The sequence below is a fragment of the Sceloporus undulatus genome, chromosome 4, assembly GCF_019175285.1.
Source record: "Sceloporus undulatus isolate JIND9_A2432 ecotype Alabama chromosome 4, SceUnd_v1.1, whole genome shotgun sequence".
In the NCBI taxonomy this organism is placed as follows: Eukaryota; Metazoa; Chordata; class Lepidosauria; order Squamata; family Phrynosomatidae; genus Sceloporus; species Sceloporus undulatus.
The window spans coordinates 148,799,705-148,820,212 of NC_056525.1; the positions used below are offsets into that span (position 1 = coordinate 148,799,705).

Consider the following 20,508-nt stretch of genomic DNA (forward strand, 5'->3'; position numbering starts at 1 on the left):
AGTGGATAACTTGCTCCAGTGCAGTTACAAGAACAGAACAGTCCAAATTAAATCAGGCAAGACCAGGAAATTCCACTGTTGTATCTGTGTGTAGAGCGAGGGAGTAAGGAATATGCATATGGCCTGACCTCCCTTGCCATTTCTCTTCAAACTGGTGTGATAACAGCTGCAAAAAGAATTTTCTCTGCATGTTGTCTCTCATGTGAACTTCTCCCCTTTTCCTACACATTTTTTTTTTTTTTTTGGTCTTGTTTGCTTTGGTTGCTGTGTGAGATCCAGAGTGGTGTAGTGGTTTGAGTGTTGAATTTGGACTTTGGGAGAGCAGGATTCGAATCCACACTCATTCAGCTGTGGAAACCTTAGACAAGTCACTCTCTTTAATTCTCAGGGGAAAGTAATATGCAAACGTTTTCTGAATAAATCTTGCCAAGAAAACTTTTACAAGGTTTCATAGGTCACAGTCTTGAAGGCACATAACAACAACATTAATTGTTGTGCCCCCCATTAAATAAATTGTGTTGAAAATACTGCTTCATTTTCTTTGGATATTTTTCTCTCTCTTGGAGTCCTATGTGCTTTGATGCAGGAAATGACTTTCAAAAAGCTCCTTCCTGACACTGGAAATTATTTTCAGGAGCTGGTGTTAGTGAGTCATCATTCCCCAAAACTGCTGCCATCCAGTAGTGATTGTGATCAATCCTGATAAGAATTCCAGGGCTGAGTTGTGATGCTGACACATATGACACTATATAATAGAGGAATTTGGGTGGGGTGCTTTTCGCACCCCAGCCTATGCATTTTGTTAAGTGCATAACGATTACAATTTGGCTCAGTGTTAAAATGTTTAAGGGTGCCATTTACTTGTTCTCATATTTATAGATTATAGAACATGAAAGGAATGCATAACTTCTTGGACAGAATCATGTTTCAAAATCCCCCCCCCCTTTATTTTTTGTTTTAGGAAAGTTACCTAACAGAAATAAATACTGGCACTTTTTATTATGGTGTAAGCCAGAAGTGACTTAAAGGCACACAACAACAAGAAGGAAAGCCAGAGTGTGGGAAGGAAGGTGGCAGGGTAGTGTTAAACCACAACATAAAATGTCACAAGGAGCACAACTAAATAAAGACTGTAGTGGTGTGCACATCATTTTTTAAAATCGAACTATTTTTAAACTGTAGAATGTAACAAGCTGTTGGATTGCCCAGCAACAGTAATCTTTTGTGTGTGTCCCCCCCACCAGAATATGGCACTAAATATAAATCACATACTTTTTAGCCATTGCAAGCTAGCCTGTTCAAGAATTAGGTTGAAATGCTCTGCCTTTTGAGCCCCAAGTAGTTCCATGTTTTATCCCTTTCATTTCAACACTTAATACCTTGTGTTAGAAGATCATAGAAGGATTCCTTTTATCTGGCACATTGATTAATTATTCATTGTGCGTTGTCATTGAATTCCCTCTTGAGGATTAAATTAGAAGTAATTAATTTTAAGGAAGAAAGGTCCAGTTTCATGCTATCTAAACCTATGGCTGGCCCTTTCATTTTCATTTCTGGCTATCATTTTATTGCTTACGTATTTGTGAGTAATCCACAGGGGTGTTTTACCACAGCTCTAGGTGGCTTTGCAGGTTGTGGTTTACCATTTAAGTACCCTACATTAAAAACGTTCACTTTTAAGATCCAGAAGATCATCTTGCTATTCATACATTCTGGATAAAAAGACTATCACTCCATAAGATCAAATACCAGTACTAAATTTTGCAGAAAAGAGAACAGAATGCCTTGTAGTTGGTATGTTTCAAAAAGGCTACACTTTAAAGTTAACTGACTTATTTTATAGGACTTCAAAAGTTGAGATTTACATTCAGCTCTTGGATTAAGAGTAATAAATACTGAATCTGGAGCTTTATTGCTTTTTGTTCCCTTTGTATTCTTGGTCTCTTCCTTGACCATTTCTTGTCCTATTGCCTCTTGGAGATACAACCTCTACCCTTATCTTCAGATCCTTACCCCCTCTTTGTGTTTATGGACAGAGGGGCGGCTTCACGGCAGTTGCACACTGTCGCTCCAATCTAGCCTTTCCAGGGCACGAAAAGGAGCCACAAAAGTGATGCCATGGCTATATGGTGCTTCTTTGGTGCTGCGTCTTGCAGATGCAATGCTGGAGGAGTGCTGTGATGCCACATGCTGTGTGATGCAGTGCATGGCATCATGGTGCCCTGGGGTGGAGCTGGGGCATGCATCGTGTAGACTCTACTCCCTGACTCTGCCCCCAGGCAAGCCCAAAATGCCAGTCTGCAAGGGGCCAGAGAAGAGCTTTGAATTTGCTGGTTAGCTACTGATCTTTGCCTTTCTTTGCAGTACTCATTCAGTGGGCTTCGGTGCCTAATGATACCTGTGTTTAATCTGAAATCTGGAAAATAAATTAGATGTGTCTGAGCAAGACATGTGCTCTCAGCCTCAGGGGAAAGCAATGGCAAACCTCCTCTGTGGAAATCTTGCCAATAAAATCTCATGGTAGGATTGCCATAAATTGGAAATAACACACACACACCTAAGGTTTATGAATACTATATATGTTAGTTGAGTGACTGACAAATGTATTTTTGGTTGGGTCAGAAGGTTTTTATTTTCCTGTGTGTGTGTGTGTGGTGGGGTAATGGTGCTGGGTGGTGTAGGGGAATTGAAAGTGCCTTCAGCACTTTCTCACCTGAACCATAAGATGCCATTTTCGCAGTATTTCAGCTTTCATAGTTTTAATTCACTTTATCTTGGACATTATTTTATATTGCATTTTTTGATTGCTCACTTAAGTATTTGATTGTATATTTTAATTATATTACTTTAAACAAAAAGCCTAGTAAACCACCTTGGAACACTTTTGAATGCTATGGGCAAAATTGCCATCAGTCAGTCAATCAATTGTAGTAATTTAATTTATAGTAATTTATAGTACTGTAATAGTAATTTAAACCTAAATTAAATTACTAGCCCCAACTAGATTAGACATTATTCAGTCAATGGGAATTTAGTAAGTCAACCTTTAGGTAAGTTTTGTTATCTGAGTAAGGATGCATTAACACTGTAGAAATAATACAGGTTCACACCACTTTAACTGACATGGCTCAGTGCTATGGAATTCTGGGAACTGTAGTTTTGTGGGGCATTTGGCCTTCCTTGGCAGAGAGCTCTGGTTTCACAACAAACTACAATTCCTAGAATTCTATAGCATTGAGCCATGGCAGTTAAAGCCGTGTCAGCCTGGGTTATTTCTGCAGTGCAGATGCAGTCTAAGTTTCATTACTTCAGTAGTTGTGTCTTAGTTGGGGTCATGATTATTCTTTTGGATTTTTTTTCTTTAAAAAGGTGTATTTTTAAAGAAAGAGACCCCCCCTCCCCCTTCCCTGCATAGTCATTGGGCCTTTGGTATCTGCTGAGGTATGGTTCCAGCACCCTTGTGGATATCAAAATCCTTGAATCATCATGTCCCATTAAATACAGTGGCACAGTAAAAGGGTGTCCCTTATATAAAATGAGAAAAATCAAGATTTGCTTTGCCAGGTAGATAATAGACATATACACAAAACATATATATATATATTCATGCTGTGGATGGTTGAGTCCATGGATGAAAAATCTGGTGGGTCAACTGTACAATAGCACCAGACAAATAAAATCTGAAGACCTCAATTTAGTTGAATTATTCTACTGTTAAAAACTATTATCCCCTCATGGAATAATCTCTTAGCATACCTGTTGTCACTGATTAAAGTATTTGTCTTTTCTTCCTTCCTAGTACTGTATTAAGTATTTTTAAAAATCTAGAAATAAAGTATATTATAAAGTATATTAATTGAATTTTCTTTCCTGAATCAAATTCTCAAAAAGAAGAAAACAAAAGAACAGTGACAAAAATTCCATGCAGAAATGAAAGAGTTCTGCACAACATATATTTTAAGCCATTAACCTCTTGCATCTTTTGTGAATATCAAACACTTGTGCCCATTTTGTGATCTTTTTTGGTTTAGTAAAAATATTTTCCCTAATGTGAATTGAAGCATTAGCTAAACCAGGTAGATAATAGACATATACACAAAACATTTAGACTGACTTTAATTTATTTTGAGATTATGTTTTTAACCGTTCAGTAGCTAGAAGAATTCCAGATTGCTTTCTACTAACAATATGTTTTAAGTGTTAGTATTTCTTTATGTTTAGTTGGATGCAGCAATATTTGCATTTATAGTTTTGCAGTTCACAGGTAGTGATACAAATAGAATATTTATTTTGGCATGTCCTTGTTAGTTCACTTCTCAGTGTGGGAACAAATTAAGACATTTTAAAAGGTCTTTGTGATTCCCTCCTCCCTTATTAGTAGCTAACTGTTTTCAGGAGAGTTAAGGTGTACATGCTAAGTGGACTATATGAGTTTATTTTAAGAGTACTTATTATTACAAAGCCCTTGTGGAAAATAACAGGTAATAGGAAGTGTGACACCCGTCGTAAGACTCTCTGACTTTAGCCCCAACTCTTTTGCTGATTGATATTAGTAAAAAAAAATTAGATGTTTTTGCCACAAAGTTGCTAGTCTGCAACATTTAGGGATTGTTGAAGGAAATGGTAACACAATCTTATTAATAGTGTGTTAATGGCCTCTTCCACAGTAAACCACAAACAAAGACCAACTTCTCTTAAACAGTAATCTGGGTTTTTGGAATTCTCTTAAGGCAGTTTACTTAATCAGTACCAGGTGTTGTGTGTTGCTTGGACAAACTTAAAAGAATGTTCTTAAAAAAAGAAAAGAAAGTGGCTTCTAACTTCCTCCCTTGCCCCCTCCCCCGCCAGTATGTTGATCTTCATACTGTGCCATTTCTTTTTGTTAGACTATATATCCATTTCATACTGCGGAAAGGTTTAGCATAGCTCATTTCCACTGCAAAATTTAAATCTAAGGAAACCAAATCAAACAGACAAAAAGGAAGAGAAGCAATGCATGACTGCAGCTTTGGAAAGGTCAGTCACACACACAGTAGTCTTCAGCTCACAGGTATGTTAATTTCATTTCCCCCTATTTTTTGTTTTAAAAAATTCAAATCCCCACGGTCCTGGATATACAGAGGAAAAGTCTGCATTAGAGCAGTACCAATTTTCTGCTGCTCACTTGGTTTCTAGTGAGCATTCAGCAACATGCACAGGGAGACTGCATGGAAAGTGATGGTTGAACATCCCCACTCCAGCAACATTGACCATTGCACTTCTCTTTTCCGCCAATGAGTTAAGCAAAGGAGTGGGGGATCACAAGGTAAATGAGGTTGTAATGTCACCTCGCTTTCACTGACTGGCTCAGAAAATGGTTAGCAAGCAGCCAAGCAGCTGAGGAGGACTCAGCCAAAACTGAAACATAGGGTTCTGACACAGAAAACGGTAGAAAAAGTGATGTGATACATCCCTGAGTTGATTCCTGGTAACCCCAAATAGGAGTATAGTTTCATGGGTGAGGAGGAATAAATACAATGTTACACAGCTATGTACTTAGGAGTAGTACAGATAGCCCCTAAGGGGTGTTGGAGTGCCGCCCCTTTTTAGCTGGATTGGAGTCACAGCAACATGATGCACCCCCAATGTGGCATTTCTGCAGCATCAAAAGAAGCGCAAAAAGCGGCTCCTTTTTTGTGCTGCTGAGAAAGCATCCTAGTAGCAGTGGCAGCAGCAGCAGCAATTTTTTGCTGCTTGTTTGGCGCAGTGTGATGCCACCTGTCGTCTGGTCAGGCAGGTGGCATGGGGGCAGTGGCCAGGTGGTTGGCGGGAGGATGCCATGCCCCCACTCCACCCCGAGGCCAGCTCTTTATGGCGGTCTGTTTAGTTGCTGCAGTTATTCCTTTTTATGTTTATGCATTACTGAAAAGTTTTAGATTTCTTGAATTGCTGACACTTTGCTACTCTTTCGTTTGCTTTGAGCTTTACATTGGGCTTCCTATTGGTTATAGTTCAGTGAATTCTTTATATGCATAGAATACCTTGTCTACACCTAGTGTGGGATTTTTTTAAAAAAAGAAATCTCCTTTGAACCTCCTGAGCTTTAAAGGAAACCTAATGATGGGGCATAATGATGGGAAAGGAGGGAGATACAAGTCCCACTGATTGAGGGAAGCTATTTACCTTTTGGGGATTATGGCTTTAGGACCCTTTCACATTGCACAATTATAGCACTATCTTTCCACTTGAACTGCCATGGTTCCAACCCATGGAGTCCTGGGATTTGCAGTCCAGAGAGGGACATTTTAGCTCTAGTGCCTCACCAAACTCTAAACCCCAGGATTCCCTTGGACAGAATGATTGCAGTTAAGGGTGAATCATAACACTATAATTGTGTAGCATGAAAGGGCTCCAGTACATCACCAAGTAACAGTTCTCTCTTTGTGACGTAATTAAGGTCAATTTTATGAATATTGATGCATTTTTCAAAAGTTGGTGGTGTATCATAAAGGGAGCTATATTTTCCTGCTGGTGCCTGTGAGATTATGGGAATGGTGGTGGTAAGTTGGAGCTTTAGTGCTGAAGGCAAAACAGGGCAATCCAAAGCTGAAGCTACCAACAGGAATCTTGTCTTACTTGATGCTGATTGAATTTTCTGAGTGCACAGTGATTCCAGTGTACACAATGGGTTGTATCCAATGTGACCTTGTTGTGTACAAGAGGAGGATGGCCTTCATGGAATGATTGTATTTTGTTGACAGAAATGTTTAGAATAGGCCTTTCCATCACCCTGGGGAAGTAGGCTAATTTGTGGAACCATGATGTAATACAGGTAGTTGACTGGCACAAAGTATAATTCTCACAGTTGCCAACCAGCAGTTGCGGGCAGAGTTCCTTTATTACTAGACCCCAATGTCCATCAGTGGACTTGGGTTTACCACTCATTAATGACTGTTTGATCTAATCTTGTGACTATGAGCTCAGACAGACAGGCCAAAATTAAGCTGCTTCAGGTCACTTTGGAGGTATGCTGTTTAAATGACATGCATCTTAAAAGGCCAGAAGCTGCGCCAAAGCTGTGCTCCAGTCCTTAGGACTGGAGCATGGCTATGGTGTGGCTTCCGGCCTCTTAGGATGCATGCATCATTTAAACAGCATACCTCCATAATGACTCAAAGCAGTTTTATTTTGGCCTATCTGTTCGGGCCCTATATCACTAAATAAGTCTGATACTTATCATATTTATGATAAAATAAATCATATTTATATAGCCACTTGCTGCTTGCTAAATCATTATCAGTGCTGTCCAGGACATTTCTCCTGTTTCAGTAGTGAATTTTGTATAAATTGGCTGCGTGCCATTTAAAAACTATGGCTTTAGGTGGGATGCCTATGTTGTGAAGTTCACAAAGAATGGTTATAAAATTTACTTTATTTGTCATTCGTACATAAAATCCTGGATGCATTTATATTCCATATACCATATAACATTTAGGCATTAAGGCAAAGGAATAGGGCAATAACAATCAGGCAGCTTTTATTTTTTAAATGTGAGAGTAAAGTTAAAATTAATTATGGCCCCATACAGACTGCCAAAATAAAGCTGCTTTGGGTCACTTTAGAGATATGCTGTTTAAATGATACATGTGTCCTAAGAGTCTGGAAGCTGTGCCAAAGCTGTGTTCTAGTTTTTAGGACTGGATTGTGGCTTTGGCACGGCTTCCGGACTCTTAGGACGCATGCATAATTTAAACAGCATATCTCTAAAGTGACCCGAAGTAGCTTTATTTTGGCCTGTCTGTTTGGGGCCTATGATTTAGAAGGGGAAGCTAGCTGGATCAAATACCATGTCTGTTGAAATATTGAAATATTGTAAACTAATACAGAACTTTCTAAGGCAAATTTTCAGAGCTTGCCAGTTTTAACTGTGGACTTGATCATAATCTGGGGTGTCTGCTCACCACTTTATGAGTCAAGTTGTAGTTATTGTTACCAAGCAACTTTTATTTTTTAAATAAAGGGCTTGTGTCTGTCCAGTTGAGCACTGGGTATTAGGCCAAACTATGTGTTACATTAAAGCATACGTTTTAAAAGTGTAGTTAGGATCTAACACTGATCTTAACAGTGGTAAGGGCATTGAACATGCTGCACAGGAGCATGAACCTCCAAGAGAGTTGAGCCTTCCTGCTAATAATGTTTGAACGTACTCACTTTGTTTTCCCTGGAGGTAGCCAAGTCCATGGAAAGTGACCATATGGACCATATGTGAATTTTAATGTCAGAGTGATCTTAGTAAGACAGTGTGTTTTTCATTCTGGTACTGACTTAAAACAACTGCATGCTGCAACATTCTCCTTTGCCAGGCATGTTCTAAACCCTAAGTCATAAACTTTTGCTTCTGTGTTTTCCATCAACACTAGCTTGCCTTTCAGTATTTAGCTGCGAAAAAAATCCTGAACATACTGTACTAGACCTTCCTTTTCCCTTCTGTTAGTCAGACTTTATTATTATTTTGTCTCAGCATTCCATTCATATGACTTATTTTGCTGCTCTTCTGCTTTGCCACTCAGCCTCCTTCTTGAATCGTAACTTGCAGCCCAGTGGGCATGCTTTCTACCATCCTAACATTTGTAAAGTACAGAGGTGAGAGAATTTTGGGGTGTAGTTTTTCTTTCTGCGTTCCTTAGCAGTTTGAGTGGTTTAAAAATTTACATTTAGTAATATGTCTCCCACAAGATAGTTAGAGAAAGTCTTCAGTTAACATCTGTTGTCTGACCTGTTTATTCTTGCTCTCTCTGGTCGTGTGTGTGTTTGCTTGTGTTTGATGAGTACTGAAGGAGTTTGTTTGGAGGCGTTCTTCATGAACTTTGGCACTTCACTTGGAAATGACCTGCTTCTGTAAGGTGATTTACTTGGGAGAGCACCACTCACAATTTGGGAGGCGAGTCATAAAGGGAAGATGGACAGAAGCCTTTAGTACTCAACAGGCTAGAGAGTATTTGTGCAACAGTGAAGAAGTGGGCTACCAAGCTGCGGGAGCTTGGGTTTCTCAGTGCCTTTGTTTTGTACTCCAACAAGGGCCTTGTTTTTGTTAACAAGATTTTTACATTTATTCCAAATTCTCTTAAAGCAGAGAAATGAACTCGTAAGTATTTTTGACCTGAACAGACATACAGAATTCACTTAGTAGAGTGAGGGCAAGACCTCCAAGGCTGATAAAATGCTGATTTCTGTGTCAAAGAGTCACTGAAAATGAGCAAGATAGTGCTTATCAAGAACAAATTTTATGTGTAGCTGTCTGTGTGACCCAGGGTCCATTCACGCTATAGCACTATGATTCCACGTTAAGTGCTATACCAATCGAATCCCAGGATCTTCCACTTAGGAGGGCCATTTAGACTTCTCAGCCAGAGTGCTCCAATATCTCACCAAAGTACACATGACAGGATTCCATAGGATGGAACTGTGGCAGTTAAAGGGGAAATAATAAAGCTATAATCCTGTAGTGTGAAAGAGTCTCTGAATTCACTTTTCAGGTTTCACTTTTAGACCTCAGTTTAATACTTAAAGAACAACATATGCCACATGGATATCAGGGAACCTGTGCTGGCTGATCAGCCTTAACTGGAAGCGCATACAGAAGTAAACGTTCAACCTTGTGTAGGCATTTTAATTATTACTGTCAAACTCAATTAATTTCAAAACTAAGTGCCATGTTTCAGATTATTGCAGATAAGATAGTTTTTCCAAAATGTCATACAGCTAAGAAACCCTGCCCATCTATGGTAAAATTAACAACAACAACAGTAATAACAACACTTTCTTATCATCCTTTTGCTATGGATTGAGGCAGGGAACAGTAGCAGATTAAGATACATCATGTATCAGTTAAAAACATATAATGTTAGTTAAAACACATAAACCAGTTAAAACACTTAACTGTAAAAGAAAATATAAGACTAATACATATTATAACAGTCAATCCATAGTTTAAAATTCATAATTTAAAAATCATCTGGATAGGCTTGCCAGAAGAGACTGGTCTTTAACACTGATTTAAATTCAGATAGTGTATTCATCTGTTGAATGTCTTTTGATAGGTCATTCCACAGTTGAGGGGCAGCTGAAGAAAATGTCCTCTGAGCAAAACTAATCCTCACTGCCTGGAGGATCCTCCCAGAGGATCTGAATGTACGGGTTGGATTATATGGGAGGAGGCAATCCTGTAGGTAACCTGGACCCAACAGAGTGCTGTAAAGACAATAACCAAACAACACTTTGTACCATGCTCAGAAACTTAATTGGTAGCCAGTGGAATGATTTTAATATTGGTGTAATATGATCACTTCTAGATGTACCAGTAACCAATCTGGCTGCCATGTTTTGAACTGATTGAAGTTTTTGAGCTTTGTAAGAGGTAGCCCAATGTACAACGCATTGTAAAAGTCCAGTTTTAGGTTACCAGCATGTGCTCTATCATCTTTATGTCCTCCAGTGCTAGTAGGTACAGCTGATGTAACAGCTGAAACTGATAGTAAACATTCCTGGCTGTTACATCTGAGCTGTCATTTGGAACAACAGATTCAGAATTACTTCCACGAACTCAGTGTTTCAGCGGTTAGGATCCTGGACAGGAAGCAACTTCATTTTCTTTTTCCTCGTCCTGTTTCCTCTTCCAGGCATTCATTCAGAGGACATTCACTATCCTTAGCTGTGACTGTTTTTGAAAGCATGAAGAATATTGGGATGTCATCAGTTTACTGATAGCACCCACACCCCATGCCTCTGGACGATCTCTCCCAGAAGTTTCATGTAGATGTTGAACAACACTGGGGATAGAATGGCACCTTGTGATATGTGATATGTAACAACACTTTTTTTGAGGAGTAGCTGTCTCCATCTGTCCATTATGTGGAACCTGCCTGAGAGATAGGACCAATGAAATAGAGCCTCCAGTTTTCAAACTCTTGCAATTTTCAAGAAAGACACCATGGTTGATGTCATTGAATGCTGATGAGAGATCCAAAAGCACCAGCAGGTACACACTCCCCTGTTGATGTTCAGGCGAAGATCTTGGTCCACCAAGGGGACTATAGCAATCTCAGATCCATATTCTGCTCTGAAGCCAGTTTGAAATGGGTCTAGATAACTTGTATCATCCAAGACTGCCTGGAGTTGTGAAGCAAGTTCCTTTAAGTGCATCTGATCTGCCCTGTGAACAGAAGGAAGTGAAAACAGAGCATGGAGTAGAGGTGGGAATTGTGCAGCTCTCCAAAATGTTGTTGAATTGGAAGTCCCATATTTTCTCCCTGTTGGATGTGCTGACTTGGGTTGCTGGGAGTTTGATAATATCCGGAGGGCTGCATAATTTTCACTCTTGTTCTGAGGGGCTTCCCTTGAGAACATTCTATTCTGATGGAGCATCATCAGTATCTAGGGACTGGTTGAATGATTCATTTACACCCACAATAAAGATAGGACTGAACTGAAGGAGGCAAAAGTAGGGCAGTATATCATGCAGAAATTCAGCAGTGGGGGGACCGAGTAGTTACTTGGAACTCAGAGGAAGCTTTATTTTTTCAGTTTATGGTGTCTCTGGTGGTACATAGATTGGAAATTGCTTGTGTACGCTATGGGTTGCTTACTTTTAAGGCACTCTCATTTTAAACTAAATATTGAAGATAACAAACCCAGTTAATTTACATTCACTTAGTACATTTCTTTTTTCTTCTCTTTAAATAGATATTTGATTTAATGGATGCCAAGGCACGTGCAGATTGCATCAAAGAAATAGATCTTCTTAAGGTAAATATATACTTTGCTGAAGACCTCTGTGAATTATTATGAAATTAATAATTTGGGGGTTTATTAATGTAAATAAGTAATAAAATGTACCTCTTACAGAGCAGTGCTTGGAGAACCAGTGCCAGTTCATTTAACTGTTTTTGGTTTGTTGTATATGTATTGTAATAAATTTCCAATAAAAATTAATTCAAAAAAACTTTTGCCACAGTTAAAATATCACCTTCCCAGTATTGAGCATCTTGTGTACATCAGTTAGTTGCGATGCCAATTAAAGTCATTTCTGTGCCACTAAATAATTGTGGAAAAAGGGTGTGTGTGCAAATATTACTGCCTAGCACTGTATTTCAAAATGTTTTTCATATTTATGTATTTTCTTTCTGATTCTAAAGACTAGAAAGACCATCTTTATTCTCCTTATTTTGTACCTGGGATAATGTAAGGCAACAGTGGATAGCTTGTGGCATTTCAGATCTTGGACTGAAACTCCCAGTGTCCCTCAGCAGGGGCTATGCCTATGCTGGCTGTTGCTGTTGCAGGGAGTAGAAATGCAGTGACATCTGCAGGACACAAATTCCACATCCTGACATAGGGTTCATACAGCTCATTCAAATACAGCCCAAACAAAAACTGTGCATCATAAACAGACTTTTGTAGTTAACTACCAGAGCAGAAATCCTTATTTTTATGTTCACATCTTTGTGATTTGTAACCTGTTGCATGGATTCATAGAACCCTCAGGAGAGATCTTAGACAAAAACAACAACATAGTTTATATTGCAGTAAGTAGCATTTGAATACTATGGCAAATTCAGCAAGGGACTTTTGGCAGACTTGCAGCCAAGTGAAAACAGCAGTTTATATAATTGGGAAGTGCTAAAATATTAGTATGAATCACTAATAAAATCCACCTGGAGTATACTAATGTTGAGCACCATAAGAAGCGCACACAGTGGGTTAACTTCACTTCCAAAAGTTTTTTTTTTAAAGATAATACTGCTTCTTCCTCAGACCCTTTTTCTGGCTCTCTTATCTACAGGCAGACTATACCATAAAAACATGTTTGCCTCTCTCTCAGAATCAACAGTTTTTGGCTGAGATGGTTGCCACCTACTTCAGCCAGAACCCCAAAATTGGAATTGGCTACTACATCAGTTCCAGTTTTTCTTTTTCCTCCTCTTCTCTCTCATTCTCTTTCATTTTAAAAGGATTTTTGGGGTAGCACAGCTGTTGATGGTTGGTGGGCCAAAAATTTGGTGCATAACCCTGCTGAGGTTGGCTGCTCCTGTTATAACTGGGTTTGTTGTAACATGGTTTGTACATCAAACATTTCTCTAATATTTTCTTTTATTTACCTTCTTGCCTAATGAAGAGTTCTAATGACCCTCAAAGTTGGCACACTAGTTTGTTTCTCTAATAGCATTGCTATAGCACATGTTTCAGAATTTCTGTTAAGATCAATGTGATTTCCTTTACATTTCATTCAATAGAACATATTAGAAAGTGTGAGTGGAGGTCAGAATGCAGAACCTTCCAGTTGTTTTCATGATGAACATGATGGGTTGAAAAGAATGAAACCCTTTTTTACTTACATCATGGATGGTTGGATGAAGCATTGCTATATAATGGCATGCAATCTGGCTTGCTTGCACAAGTCATCTAGTAGAAGGACTTTGGGAAGATGTTGTTTGCTAGTTATGTGATTTTTCCAGCTCTTCCCTTGTTCCAAATCCTGAAACTAGCTTTCGTTCTACCTGGAAGCTAGTACACATTCATGAAACTAGTAGAAGCTTAATGTCTTCTTGGGAGAGGAAGAAAAAGGTCAAGCGAGTAGAGAAGGGACAAGAGAGAGGAGAAGGGAAGGGAGAAATGTGTGAGAAGGAGAATGTAATGATTGATAACCATTACAGTACTACTACCACCACCATCACCATTTTTAACTATAGATCACATTTCCCCCAAAATTGATGCTCAAGGCAGCTTATATATTAAAACAAATATTATATACACATCTTCAATAGTCTTCAGTGAAAACATTTTTGTTCAGTTCAACTGCCATGTGGAAGGCAATGTTGACAGCCTCCCCCCCCCAATCACAGATGTATATGTGAAATAACTAATATTTTTCAAGCTATAGTATAGGCTGAGTTTCCCTTATCTGAAATGCATGGAATCACAAGTGTTTTGGAGTTCGTATTTTACCAAATTTTGGAATGTTCACATATACATAATGAGATATCTTGGAGATGGAACCCAAATCTAAACATAAAATTCATTTATGTTTCATATGTACCTTATAAACATAACCTGAAGTTAATTTTATACATACTGTATTTTAACTAATTTTGTGCATGAAACACAGTTTGTGTACCCTATGAACCATCAGAAAGCAAAGGTGTCATTAGTTCAGCCACCCATATGCTCAATTTTGGAATATTTAGGATTTCATAATTCTGGATAAGGGAGACGTTCAATCTGTACTCCAAATACCTCCCCATGAATATTGATTTTAAATGGGGACAGACATTTAATATTTTAATATTTAGCCTTTAAAAGTTTTCCCTTTGACATGATTGTCAAGTCGTGTCTGACTGTAGGGGGGTGGTGCTCATCTCCGTTACTTATCCGAGGGAGCCAGCGTTGTCAAAGACTACTCCATAATCATGTGGCCAGTAGGACTACACGGAACGCTGTTACCTTCCCACCGAAGTGGTACCTATTTATCTATTTGCACTTTTACATGCTTTTGAACTGCTAGGTTGGCACTCTGTCACATGGTACTTGGATCTCGAACTGCTGAACCACTGCGTCTCTTTGCTACCATTTGATTGAAACTTTTAGAGAGGCATAGCAAATAATAAACTGACATATCTCTTTATTTTCCTAGCAACTGAATCATCCCAATGTAATCAAATACTACGCATCTTTTATTGAAGACAATGAGCTAAATATAGTGCTGGAATTAGCAGATGCTGGAGATCTTTCTAGAATGATCAAGGTATGATTTATTTCTCCTAACAGAATTGTGTATGTTTCTTCTTTGTTTGGAACAACTACAAAGAATGTGATTTATATTTTATTTCTCTCTTTTTGAGTCTCATTATTTGAGTACTGTTTCAAATTAGGATTCTCAAAAATCTTAAATATAAATAATAGCTCCAGCCCTATTTTAAGTTACAGATGTGTAAATGTTATCCCAACATGTCAGAATTGCACATGTGTAACTGCCAAAATTTGCACCTTATTTGCACATGTGTTACCTGAGTAGAAGAAAAGGTGGCTAGAGAGGAGAGTTCAGCATCACTCTCCAGAGCTGGCGATGTGCCACACTTATATAATCTGTTTGTAGTTCCATTATAAATTTTCCCTTTCAAGAGTTTTTTTCATGGTGGTTGTAAAATTTTGCTAATAGCTGTTGAAGCTCAAGAATGTATTTGCTTTGAAGTTGTATATGCAAAGCAAACAAACAGGCCTTTGGGAGTTGGAAGGCTTCCCCTCTGCATATAAGATTTTTATAGATTAATATTAGTGTTTGGATTACCATTCGCAGAATCCAACAGTTGGCTGAAAAGTGCAACCTGGACATAAGTGAAAGTGATATTTTGGTTGATTTGAGGGTGATTTTTTTGCCAGAAAAAAAAGTTGTCAGGAGGAGTCTGGGGACTTCTTGGTAAATCTAAGAGTTAAGGGGTCACAAAAATGTTTTGAGGTCACATATAGTACCCCTCCTCTAACAGCCTCCTGTTATGCACAAGTTATGTTCCAGTCCTCCAGAATCTTGAACCAAACTCTGCCATCTTGTTGATCTTTGTCCCAGAGTACAAAACCCAGCTTAACCTGCACTGTTGGTCTTCATTCATATGCAAGGAAAATGCAGGTATCAAGTAGACATTCATACCACTGGCGCTAGAATGAACATGCATTATGAAAATCTAACAAGAACTTGAATATCATATGCTTAGATGGAATGTAAGAAAGCCGACTACAATTTCCCATTACTGTTAATGGAGACTTTCTAACAAATTAGTGAATATTTTTTGCACACCAAATAAGGGTACTTTTGGCAATACCCATAGCATGATGATTCTCAAACAGTGAGATAGGACTTCCGGGTTGGGGGGCACAAGAGTTGCTCAAGGGGGGCACTATACTTGGAGGCCCTGGTTCCTCCTCCTTCCCCCCCAAATTTTGTATGTATAAAATTTACATATGCTTTGAGTTACATATTGAATTTACTTAAACAAAACAGTTCTAATTTGAATGATATTATTCCCTTTTAAAATGTTAAAATATGAATGTACATGAATGTACAGATGGAAATATGCACACAAAATAAACAAAATATTTTTATTCACATACTATATTGTGGGGACGGGAGAATATCCTCATGTAGATGTAAAGGGTAAAAAGTTTGAGTACCACTGTCATAACATATTCCAAAAACAACCAGATGTTTCAGTTGCTAGGTACTCAAGTCATTGTTGCCAGGTATTCAAATTTTTGTTGCCATGTATTCAAGTTATTGTGATCAATACTAAATATGTTAAATCTGTCCAGGAAACTGAATGAGTTATATGAAATTTTGTCTTGAAAAAAGTGTGGAACTATGAAAAACCATTGCTTCCAGCTAAGTTATGTAAGCAGGCATTTGACTTTAAAAATAAATAAATAAATATGCCAAAAGTTATCTGTTTAACATACTTTGACCATGTCATATACAGTCTTTGGGGATCACTATTGGATAGTCTTTTTTTAAAAAAAATTCTTGTATATTTCTTTTGTTTTCCAGACTAATGCATTTTGATTTTTTACTCTATTTTAAGTGTTGAATATAAGAGAAAAAAAAGTATTCTTTTGATGTAGTTTTTGTCCTGTGCCATGAAAATACTGTTTTGTTTGGCTCTTAGAAGGAGTATTAATTTTAATTTCTACCAGACACTATGGGAAATTTATTTATTGCTTTGAAGAATATTTCTTGTCATGATGACAGTTTTAAGCTAAGACAGTGAAAAAAATGTGCTATGTTGACTGACAATGTCCTGTTAATATTTATAACCAAATTGTATATATTTTGCTTATGAATTAATAATTCTGTAGGTTTCCACATCCTACAACATAAAGGTTTTGTTTTCTCTTCTGAATATTCCAATCTGACATAACACTTATTAATGTGAGGCCTCTCTCCCTCCCTCCCTCTCTCTCCCTGTGACAGGTTTCATTATGGCCCATTGATGCCTTTATTTTACCTGCAGCTGTCAACTTTTAGCCAATTTAACTTTCTTGCTTTTAACTATTTAAAATAAGTATTCTAGTATTTCAGCTCCAGTGATTTTTTTAGAGTATCTAATGAAGGTAGCAGTTCCTCTTGAATACAGCTGCATCCTATATGTGTTTGGAACTCATTTAATACACTTTTTCATATTAATAGTACAGAAATTGCTTATCATAATATAATCGGACCTTGGAAACTTGTTCAGAGAGATGATCTCAGTTTTATATATATTTTTAATAAAATGTGATTAAAGTTTGTTAATTTTTTAATAAACAAGCTTAATACAAAATGAAGAACTGCATTAGTTAACCAACTAGTGAATACTACTTTTGGGGGGTAGTTTGTACTTCAGAGAGGCCTGATGTCCATAGTTTTAACTTTGGATATTTTTTACACACACCCCTTCCTTTTTTTGGAGTGTAGTTTATGATGTCCTAGGTATTATATTTAATATAATGAATTTAGTTTGCTGTTTGAAGTTAATGACACCCTATCAAGTGGTGGTTAACTATGTATTGAATGTCACAGTACACCCACATTTTCATAGTTTTGATAGAGGATGTACAGTAAGTACACCCCCAGTTCTTTTCTAAATGGCAGTCTGAAGAGAAGGAATGTGTTATTCAATAGTGAATTGTATGTGCTTCTGAGTTTGTAGTGTTTTGTCATGTGAGCTGAAAAAAACAGTAATTAGATTCAGGAATCAAGCTCTGTGACTCCCATAAAGATGATGATGGGTTATTGTCTGCTTTTTTACTGGAGCATATGGATGAATCTTCAGTACATTGTTGTGCTACTGTATGATTTCTATGTAGCATTCATTAGTTGTGATAGCGGATGAACAAAAGAAAAAAGAGGCAACTTATTACAGTAGCATTACCCTGTCTGTTGACGGATTTGTAAATTAGCTTAATTTTTTGGGTCAGTGGCTTGCAAAATAAGCTTCCTTGAAACCTTTTTCACATAATTTTTAATTTTCTTAATATCACAACTGATACCAATTTTTCACAATTTTTTTTTTGTATGCGAAGAGAGCCAACATAATGTAGTGGTTTGAGCGTTGGTCTAGGATACTGGAAGACTAGGGTTTGAATTCCCATTTGGCCATGGAAACCCACTGAGTGATCATGGGAAGTCACACTTTCTCAGCCTCAGAAGGAGGCAAAGGCAACCCCCCCTGAACAAATTCTGTGAAGAATTAGCATACATGAAATACAAAAGCATTCTAGAAGTACCTATCTATCTAGTAAGACTAGCGATTGTAAATAGAGCTTTTGAGAGTATTCTGATAATCTTCTCAGATGCTTGTGAGTGAGTGACTCTCTTTCTCCAACTGGAGAATCCTGATTAACCTCCTGTCTACTGACCCATAAGGTTTGACAGTGCTGGTGTTTAATTCAGGCTCAGTACAAGGAAAAGTAGCTACTGTTGAGGAGTTAATCCCAAATGACTATCAGTCTGATGTATTTTAGTGAGAGTTGGGTGGAAGAGCAGAGAGAAGTTTGTTTGTTTGTTTGTTGAATTTATATGCCACCTTTCTCCCAAAATGGGATACATGGGATTGTTGCAGTTAGTCTGCTTAAGTTTGGTGATTGGGGAGGAGGTATCAATGTGATGTATAGGAACCCTCTCCTTTGCTAGCTTTCCATTGTGGTTGAACTCTCATTTTAACGATTCATACCTAATGGATATTAGGATTGGTTAGGAAATTTATTCGTGTATTAGCTACCAGGGGGCCATTAGTATCCCTGTCAGAGCTGATGGAAGTGGCTTAGCTCAAGTTTTAAGAAGATACGAAACAGTGGATCTTGGGGACTTCTCCATCCAAGCTAAGGCTTTCTTATTTGGTGTGCTTCAAGGTTTTCATGGATGCTATGCATAGAATCATAGAATCATAGAGTTGGAAGAGACCACAAGGGCCATCCAGTCCAACCCTCTGCCATGCAGGAACTCTCAGTCAAAGCGTCCCCGACAGATTATCTCATTTTGTCACTGAGCCAGCAAATGTGGCATATTTAGGGGTTGGGAGAGGAGGCTTTGCCATTCTGCTGTGCCAGTGCATCTTTCTCCTCCTACACCTCGTCCATGTCATCTTCCTCCATTTCTGAAATGTGGTAGAAGCAAACCACAACAGGGGACAACAAAATATTTCTAAGAAATATGTTTCCATTGTTAAGCCTAGATTTTTTTTTCCTTCTGAAACTTTAAAAAAAATTCCATTTTTCTTTCAAACTTTATACACTTTCTACTACTGAGAATTAAAAAAATTCTTTTGATATATACCATCTACTGTTTATCCAGACACTATGTACATTATATATATGCCATTCTGTCACTTTTCTCCTCTGAGCTTTTCTGTGTATTAGTTTTTAAAAGTTGTTCTCGATCTTTTAAACAATATTTTTCAGGAGTACACCAGGCAACAGTAACACCAGGTGTATTAATTATAGAACAAAGTCTCAAGTTAATATATTTTTTATTAAGTATCTTCCTAAAGGAAATAAAACAATACTTTGAACTGACTACATCTGTGTTTGCTAAGAGTTTTGATGCTACCTGTAATACCTATTTTATGTTGTTGTTTTTCTGTATGTAATTTTGATTTTTAATTTTTTAAAATCTAACTTTTTTAAAAAAATTCTCGTAATATGTTTTGTTTTGCTTGACTCTTTTCACTGTTCTGACACGGTTTGCCCACCACAAATGTTGTTAATGTTCTCAGGTTTCAGTGGGAATTGTGCAGGTTTCTAGATGTTGAACTGCATTGCCCAGTATTTCTCATTGCTATGCTGTGGGCTAATGGAAATTGTAACCCAACATCACCTGAAGGCCCTCACACTTCCAACCCTAATTTCCTGGGCAGGACAGGAGGCAGGAGTATTAAAGATAAAAATAACCAGAATTACTGAGGGTCAGCATGATGTGGTAATCTGAGTGTTGGATTAGGGGCCTGGGAGCCCAGGGTTCAAATCCCTGTTTAGCTGTTGGAGAACCTATTGGATGACCATGGGCAAGTCACACTTTCTCAGGCTTAGAGAAATGCACTGATAAACTGCCACTGAATAAATTTTGCATGGATAGGATCACCATAGCTGAAGCTGATTTGAACATACATAATAAACAACCAGTGCAACAGAATGGTGTAGTCACAACAGGACAGGCTGTGCAACTTTGCAGCCTTTGATTGCTTTCACAGTCAGATGGAGACCTGTCTGGAAACAGAAACATCAGTTGAAGCAGGATTCCCACCTTTGGAAAGGTCAAGTTAGTTTTTCAGGCAAAGAGGATAGTACATAGTCACATTTTTGGAGTACTCCAGACATAACTTTTTCAAATTTTATGTCATTTCTTGTCAATGCTGAAGGTTGCTTTTCTTTCAAGTAGAAACAGGAAATAATGGAAAAATAATAAGGTATGCAACAAATAACGAGACAAGTTAATACTTTTTCCAGTAC

The 20,508-nt window shown here is 37.9% G+C and overlaps 1 protein-coding gene across 2 annotated transcripts in view; it reads left to right on the forward strand.

Annotated features, from left to right (window-relative positions):
- Positions 1-20,508, forward strand: part of NEK7 (NIMA related kinase 7) — a 74,594-nt gene that overhangs the window by 17,630 nt on the left and 36,456 nt on the right. For both annotated transcript variants that reach the window (XM_042464118.1, XM_042464119.1), the window contains exons 4-5: positions 11,722-11,784; positions 14,669-14,779. In XM_042464118.1, coding sequence (XP_042320052.1) covers positions 11,722-11,784; positions 14,669-14,779 — 174 coding nt within the window. The remainder of the gene's footprint in view (positions 1-11,721; positions 11,785-14,668; positions 14,780-20,508) is intronic.